The following is an 8,403-nucleotide window of genomic DNA, read 5'->3' on the forward strand; positions in this document are numbered from 1 at the left end:
ATTGTTCGGTCAAAAAAAAAGCAGTTTGAGCTGTACAGGCCTGACAAAACTCAGCCTATAGAGGCTCTTTGGCAAACAGCCTCCTCTCTCGTGGTTGGTTGTAAACTGTTGGTCAAATTTGCTTATCGTTGCACATCGACAGAGTAGAGCGTTAATTAGTGTTTAGAGCCTGCTTAGCAGGAGTGCGGGATCCGATCCCATGGGAAAGATAATCCGCCCGTCTGTTTGCACAATAGTGTCGTGTCTCCTGGATTTCACTTTCATCTCACACTGGGCCAAGGGACGGTCCTCGGCAACGGGATTTACTGTAATGTGTGTTTGGCTTACACACTGACGCTATCACCATTGAGTTATTGAGTGTTGCCTTGTACTTTTTACAGCCCGGCCATGCAGTCGCGACTTGGAGGTTCTCAGTGAGGATCAAACATGATTTTATCAGTCGTCATGCACATACATGCAAGATATGTGATTGTTTGAGAGCGTTCTAAAAGTCCTAGAAGATACCAAATCCCCTTGGGTTTGTGCCAACTTCCCCTGTTAGCTGTTTATGCCTGTCTGGAGTCCATGAGGGAGAGAGAAGAGAAGAAAAGGACTCAAATGTCTGGAACCGCGAGGTGTGCGCTTGTTTCACGTCCCTTTCCGCTAATTGATGAGAGTGCATGGCACAAAGGGTAGATCCCGGCTTTGCGTTGAAAGGTGAGGTGTTACTCAGCCTCTGACCTTGATCTAACACAGCTTTGTCAAACCGCTAACCCCCAAAATTTCCCACTTCCTCTTGGGGACATTTTGACCTCGAGGCTAGCTTGCTACGGCCCAAGGTTTTACTGAGAAACACGCTCACAATCACACCCTTGTTATGTGTCAACTCTGCCCGCGTTTCTGGTAAGTCTCTTTTAGTGAGTATGTGTGGAAGCGCAATACAAGCAAAGTAAGCCCCACCCACCTTTGACTTTACCCTACTCAGATGAATCACTGTGGTGACGATACTGTACTCTACCCCCGTCACGGTTCCTGTTTGCTGGTGTGTCCTGTTGTCTGTCCCGGCGTGCACGTGTGTGAGCGTGCACATTCCCCTCCCTCTCCACGCCCACTAATTCCTTCCACTGATATACATAGCATGGTTTTGGGTAAGAGAAAACCCCCACAATGATGGAGAAACTCGATGTGAGAAGCAAGGTAAATTTAAATAGGTTTTTATTTAAAATACAATAGCAAGAGAATTCAAATATAAAAAATATTATTATCCGTTTCATTCGAAATACATTATTTCTTAAGAACACAAAAAAAACACACAGTGTGTTTGGAGACACCGTGGTGTGTACAGTACAATATAACATTGGACTTCACAATGCCGACGCCTTGACGTGCCTGCTGCCCTTCAAAAACAGACGTCAGGCTTTTTAATCACTGACGATTTCTTCAGCGGTGGCAAACCTTCAAGTGTGATGTGTACATTCAACATTAGAGTATTTCAGTCTGCTACGAAACCAATTCCACAGTTGTCAACAACCCGCAACCGCCAGTCCGTTCCCCTCTAGTCCTTCTGCAGCCAAACTCCAAACTTCTGCGAGCTTCCGTCGGCCAGTCGTTGGGGCCGACGGACCCCACAGTCTCGGGCCGAACTCTGCCAGTCCACGGCACCTTTGCCAACCCGTTGCCGTCATTTGTGTAGTTTTCTCTTAATGCAGCCTTTTCCAACTTTCCGTGCCCCCTCGGCGCTAAAGGGCACTCTGTTTGTGCTTGAGCTGGAGTGCAATCTCTCGAGGTAATGTACGATGATGAAACGCTGAGATTAAAATCTTTGCCTTGAAAATAATGGCGACCGACCGTCTTGAAGCTTCCCGATTTCGTGCAGGGAGACGCTTTTGTTTGTGTCCTGGAGGGCCACCCATCCAAGCTGAGCTCCTCCTTATGGCTTCGTAGCCGAGCGCGCCCCCTTGAAATCACAAGTAAAACCACCAAAATTCTGTAAGGCCAGTCCAAAGTCAAAGCTTGTATGGGAATTCCAGCAGGAACTCCCGAGCAATGTGGGTGACCGGCAGCTCCTGGATGTTGCTGGCCCCACCGCACAGCTCCATGACACGCTTGCGGCACAGCTCCTGCAGGGTTGGCTTCCATTTCCTGCACGGGACCTTCAGGCTTTTCTTGGGCGGGCTGGAGTAATGCTCCAGGAGGTCGAAGAGCGTCAGGAAGGTGTTCTGGTTGCACGCCAGCGAGAACCTTCGGCCACTGTATAACACGCGAACGCTCACGGGACCGCTCTTGGCGTGGTAGGACAACGTGAAGAAGACGCCCTTCTGCCGGCTGTCGCGGATGAGGAAGCTGCCCAGCGGCGCCTCCCGCAGCATGCGGTGGGCGTCCTCCACCCCCAGCGGGCCCCAGTAGAAGCCGCTGCGTTCGAGCTTGGCTGCCGTGGCCGCGATGATGTCGCAGTCCTCCTGGCAGGCGAAGGTGGGGAAGTGGGTCAACTGTGGGGCTGGCCTGTGCTCGAGGGCGGGGAGGGACCGTCGCTGGAGTCGGCTCTCAAAGTTAGTGGGGCGGGGGTCGAGGGGGAGGTCGTTGTCGGGCGAGGGCGGGCTCTGCGGCTGGATCTCGTCGTGGCCTTCCACCGCGCTGTCGGCTACCATCCTACAGGGGAGAGCGGCCTCAGACCCTCTCCCATCTCTAACCGCCACCACAATGACATCCTGCAGCGAGACATGGTTGACGTTATCAACTTGAGAGACACAATAACTTCCGCTCCGCCGTCAGTCGGCGATACACTCTGAGCTCAACCCATCGAATGCCCGCCGGAGACTATTTGAGACAAAGGGAATCTGTGGTTTTGGCATGGGATCGGTACAGGCCGCTGCGAGGGAGATTACTGACGCCGTCTGTGCACGCTCACACACGCACACAAACACAAAGGGGCATCATTAAAAGTAACAATGGCTTCGCGCTATCATGCAGTGGAGGGAAATCTGCATTCCGTTATTGAGAAATGGGTGAGACAAAATATGAATAGAAGTCAAAATAAAAGACGTGAAGACCCAACATTAGCGACGACACTTGGATCATCACATTATCTCCTGAGACAAACATGGGCTGCAACATGCAGCAACATGCAGCCTGGGTTGACCCTGACATCTGTAACTGCTCAGCGGCGAGTAGCCAAAACCAGCAGATTCTTTGGCATGGTGTGTTGGTTCCCCCCCCCCCCCCCCCACGTGATTCAGTTACTTATTTACTGTCAAAAATTGGGGGGTGCTGTGCCTTTAAATGCTGCCTTTACAAATCCCAAAATGAAAGCGCTATATATTTTTTTTCTTTGAACGCTTAATATAAAGTTTCTGATTTTGTCCGGTCCAGATCGTCATAAAATACGCGACAACTAATCCGTTTAAATATGACAATGCATTTTTTTTTTTTTTTTTTTTTTTTTTTTTTTTAAATATCTATTTCCCAATCGTATCGTCACGATCTGGTTTTTCTTTTTTTCTTTTTTTGCGCTGGTTATACGGGGAGGCGGGGGACATGGATTTGGTACCGGTTGAAACGCAAGTTTTTTTGATAAACCCAGCAGCTGTTTCCCACCTCTAGAACGACTACATGCAGAATGCATAAATAAATACAATGCTTACCAAATTGTCCTGACGGCCGCGGCGGATTGAAGAATTGTGCGCCTAAATCCCAATTGACGGACCCGGTAGATATTCCCGTAGGTAATCCAGATGCCGGTGCAGGACTGACGGATCGAAGGTTGACACTTTGTAAGGAAGAAGAAGGAGAAGAAGAAAGGAAAGAAAAAAAAAAACCCGGCTCCGTGATGTTAGGAACTCGTCGTGCTGTCTGTCCGCCCGCTCGCTGCGACAGTGTGCGAGCTGCGGCGCAACCCTGAGATATACTCGCGCGCAAAGCGAAAGTGAAACTTGTCTCCTTTAAAGGGGGACATTTATTAGAACCTCCGTCGCTCGCTCGCTCTCAGAAAGACACTTGACATTAGAGGAACTACTGAACTGCTGCGTTTTATTTCTTTTTTTTGGCCGTGTAGGATTGAGGGGCGGTGCTCTGTGACTCTCCTTAAAGCTATTTAAGGAGCTATTGCTTTAAGGAGAGTCACAGAGCACACACAAACACACACAAACAAACAAACAAACACGCCACAAGCGTTGTTTTTTTTTCTCTCTTTTTTTCTTTCTTTCTTTCTTTTTTTTTTTTAAATCGAATGCGACGATTGTCGATATTCGCCAAAATTCTTACCGGGCGTCCTTCAAAGCACCAGTTCGGATCAGCTGCGCTATGCCACGTTCCACGTGGGAAAAGACAGACACAAACACATACACATACACATACACACACACACGCACACACGCACACAAGTGTCACACAACTTTCTAACGGCTCGAAGACGAGAGGCGGCAGTGCGTTTTCAGCCGGTGTCGTCCACAGCTGGAGCCCCACTTTGCACACGGCCCTTTCAGTGGTCGGAGGCTCAAATTGCTTCTCCAACAGAGAAACTGATGGCGGAAAAAGAAAGTTAAGGAAAGCGTTGAACAGCTGATCCCGTTTAAAGGGCAGGAGACAGTGAGAGACAGCCTCTCTTTTGTCTTTTGTATCAGCTGATTTCATTTTGCCACGAGGAGCTGCTGCAACTTTGTTCGTGTTAATGGTTTATTAAAAAAAAACAAAAAACTGATTGTTTGTTTTAGATGGACAATGCATCAGTCTATTAGCACGTCTATTAGACGTGCGCGTGTGTGGCATTTGTGGACAAATGCACCAATATAAAATGGGATGCGGCAGGATGTTTAGGTGCTTGTAGGCAGTGCAGGTGGCAGAGGGAGCCTCCTGCAAACTCCTGCAAGCCTGGAAACACTTGCAAAACTCTCAATGCAAAGGCCTTGAAAAAAAAAGAAAAAAGAAAGCATTGCATGTGTTTGCGTTGTCCTTTGCGTGCAGATCTTTGCCCTCACTCCATGAGTTTCATTTCTGCGAAACAGGGAGGGAGGGAGAGAGTGCAACCTTTGGTAGCAGGATATAGTGTGTCTTGGTCCTGCCAGTTGGAGCACTGGCATCATGCTAGCCTTGCCCGCTGCACCTATCAAGCCTGGTGTTCATGTGAGTTTCATTTCAGCGGAAAAAAAGACAGAAAGCCGGGGCAACAACATTGCTAACTGATCACATGTTGTTGTTGTTGACAATGAGTTTGCAGTTCACTTGCATGCACCAGGTAATATCAAATGTATCATCTGTTGTTGCAGTGCAAATGCAAATTATATTTTGTATATAATTTCTCTCTCCGTGTGATCCTACAGGGATCATGCAGAGCACGAAACAGTGACATTTTAGCAGCATGCTGCCTTTGCAGAGGATTTTGAAGTTTGACGCGATCGCTCCCGACTTGGACTTGTACGCTTTCTGTTTTTGTGCACAGGCGCACACAGGGTCAAGTTAAGATATCCTTTTGTTCCATTATTCACACCCAGGCATAAGATCTCCTCACACGGGTAGCAAATGATACAGATGACCTGTCTGAGTGGGGCGTGGCTTCCACACCCGACGGGTTTGTCTGGTAAAAGGAAACCTTTTGACTAGTCAAGGGCATTAGAATGTTTTCGCCGTATTTAGTTTTCATTTTAATTCACAAGTTTTTTTTTTCTGTGTCGTGGTGCGTTTGTGTTCTCCTACTCGTTTTCCCCCTTGTTTTCTTTTATTTGTTTCCCCCTGTGCAATATGGAAGGGACAAAAAGCAGTGAAATTGTGCGTCATGCACAATCTTGTAATTGTGCTCGACAGCCTGTGACAGAAAGGAATACTGCACTGTGAGCTTATTCATGCTGTTTATGTTCACTTATACCATGTATTTGTTTGTTGTTGTTTTTTTTTAAATGCCATCTGCCAAATATTGCTATCAAGGTGAGCTTCAGTTCAAGTTGATGTGAGGGAAAATAACAGTGAAAAGAGAAAAACAGCGATCCTACCAGCTGTAGGTGACAAATAGGTGACAATAAAAAAAAAACTTTATTGAAAAGGCAACAAAACTATTTCATTAGAAGCAAGTGCAAACAATGTCAAATGGATGAAAAAGAGAGAGAGAGAGGACTGCACACATTTAGTCTGCCAACTAACTTTCCTCAAAGTGTTTTTTTTTTTTGTTTTGTTTTAAATGTGGATAAAACAGCTGGAGGTCAACACAGCCACCACAATCCAACATGTGAAACAATTCAATTATCGCAATCCAGTGTAGAATGTAATTTCCGTCACTCCTTGGTTTTCAAACAACTGGACCAAATCTTTTACAAATTAATCACTTGTCACCACTTGACAACAAAAATACTTTATCATCAAACTTGGTCTTGGCACTTTGTTTTATCCTCTCGTGTAAGGAAATGTTGCTCCATTGGAGGGCTGATGCAACTGCCATCCAATTCCTGTAAGCCAACCATTTTCCTTGCTTTTCTAAGTCAGATCGCAACTCTGAGTCCAAGTGGCGCGTGGACTTGCGTCTCCACAAGTCTGATGGAGGAAGTGCCGAAAAGGAAGTTTATATACATCAGCAAAATCATAACATAACTCTTGGGCTACTCTGGGGTTGATTGGTGTTCCTTGCAGCGAGGCCAGTTCTTCTGAAGTGAAAGTACACGTTCTTCACTGCAAACTGCTATAAGGAACTATAAGGAAAACGAGCACTAAAACCTACATAAAGCCATATACTGTGGACGCTACTACCAATGTATGAGAGTGCACTTGAACCGTGACGGCAAAGTTATCCAGGACCATTTTTTATTTAAGTCATTCTGAAAGTGAAACCGCACGTCCCCTCACCTGTGAGCAATAGAGATAGAATTGTGCCCATTTCTAGAAATCTCCTTGTCTTCACCGTGTTGACCCTCCTGTCCTAGGATTCTGAACCGTGGGGGAGGGGGAGGAGGAGGGACTTTGAGCATGACATCTCAGTTTCTGAGAGGGCTGTTCCATGTAAATGCTCCCCGAGCGCTCTCAACTTCCCCGAACAACCTCTTGCCAAGAGAAAAGGGGAACCAGTGTTTCAAAAGGTTCCTGAGAGCCAGGACTTAACGAAACGTGACTCAGGCCGGTTGAATCAGAGTCTGTTATTCTTGCTTATTTCTTGAGCTTCCAGCATCTCTGCGGGAATGTTTGATTTTCCCCCCGCCACACTTATTTTTTTCCTCTTTGATTCTAATCGCTGATGAATAAAACTTCTGCTCCAGTGTTTTCATTTCTGAGAATGGATCACTTTTCCCTTTTTTTGGGCTGCGCCAAATTCCCTTTGTAATCAGTGACTGTAATGTATTGAGCAGGTCTGGTTTGTCCTGAATTTCGGAAGACTTCCTCAACTTGCCCAACGGTGCATTGCTAATTGTGTGTTTGGCTTTCTCGCTCTAATGAAGTGGCATCATGTGCATGACGTTCCCATAAAATCCCAGCTGGACAGCTTCCCAGTTGTGGTCTGCGCCAAACTGTCTGACCCCGTGATCCCGACTGGGCTCAAAGTTTATCCTGGCTTCGTTGTTCTCGAACAGCGGCGCAGCAGCGAATCCTGCAGTGCTGCCAGCTTTCAGCGGATGGTGTCAGCAGTCTGTTTGCGCTTCGTGGGCTGTGTTTTTTCCTTTTTTATTGTTGTTGTTTTGCATGAGGATGTCAGAACGAAAATTAAATCACATGGATTTCTGAAGTGTCATCATCCTCAGAGTCATTGTTGTTGGACTTTGCAGTTGGTTCTCGAGCGAAGCCAACGCTTTTCGCGTGAGAACACGACCGGACGGACAGACGCCAGATTGCTTGTGCTATCCTGCAATTGGACCTCTTATCAGTTTATACATGCTGTTAACAGGCGCCAAATAAAGTGTAGTTGCTGAGAAGCCCAACCCTATTCCTCAGAAACGTCTGTAGCGCTTTAAACAAACTTTATGTGTGTACATATAAATATATATATATATATATATATATATATATATATATATATATATATATATATATATATATATATATATATATATATATATATATGTATATATATATATACAGTTAGATAAAGGACTTTATCTAACTGTACAGAGAGATGTGTGTAGTTTGTGTTTCATGCAATGCAAATAGATCCCTTTGGAAGCGACACGCTTGCCCTTTAATTCATAATGTACGAGTGATTTCTAACCCACTGCGCAAAACAAACAAACAAACAAACCCACTCACTAGCACTAGCAACTAGCATTTATGTGTAGCTGCGTGCACAATAAATCGGCAAACCTTCACCTAAACGGTCCCTCAACGGTCGCGGATCAACAGCTGGTAATATTTAAATTGACGGCGAGCCTCCGGCGAGCTCTCAAATAAATGATGTCTGCTTGACATCTGCTTGACATCACGGCTGCGCTCCACTCCGCTCCGCTGCGGTCGTGCGCA

General features: G+C 46.3%; 1 protein-coding gene across 1 annotated transcript; it reads right to left on the reverse strand.

Annotated features, from left to right (window-relative positions):
• Positions 1 to 1,179: 1,179 nt before the first annotated feature.
• Positions 1,180 to 3,839, reverse strand: socs1a (suppressor of cytokine signaling 1a). Its single transcript, XM_076023906.1, has 2 exons — positions 3,621 to 3,839; positions 1,180 to 2,687 (listed from the first exon to the last, which is right to left on the reverse strand). Exon 2 carries the CDS (start codon positions 2,625 to 2,627, stop codon positions 1,986 to 1,988), a length of 642 nt encoding a protein of 213 aa, XP_075880021.1. The 5' UTR covers positions 2,628 to 2,687; positions 3,621 to 3,839; the 3' UTR covers positions 1,180 to 1,985.
• Between the last annotated feature and the right edge of the window lie 4,564 nt (positions 3,840 to 8,403).

This window comes from Nelusetta ayraudi, unplaced genomic scaffold (assembly GCF_046127955.1).
Source record: "Nelusetta ayraudi isolate G7.1 ecotype Tasmania unplaced genomic scaffold, CSIRO-AGI_Nayr_v1 ptg000016l, whole genome shotgun sequence".
Taxonomy (NCBI): domain Eukaryota; kingdom Metazoa; phylum Chordata; class Actinopteri; order Tetraodontiformes; family Monacanthidae; genus Nelusetta; species Nelusetta ayraudi.

What these genes read in the sequence shown, in the direction of transcription:
- socs1a (XM_076023906.1), bottom strand. Translation starts at nt 2,627, where the DNA reads ATGGTAGCCGACAGCGCGGTGGAAGGCCACGACGAGATCCAGCCGCAG.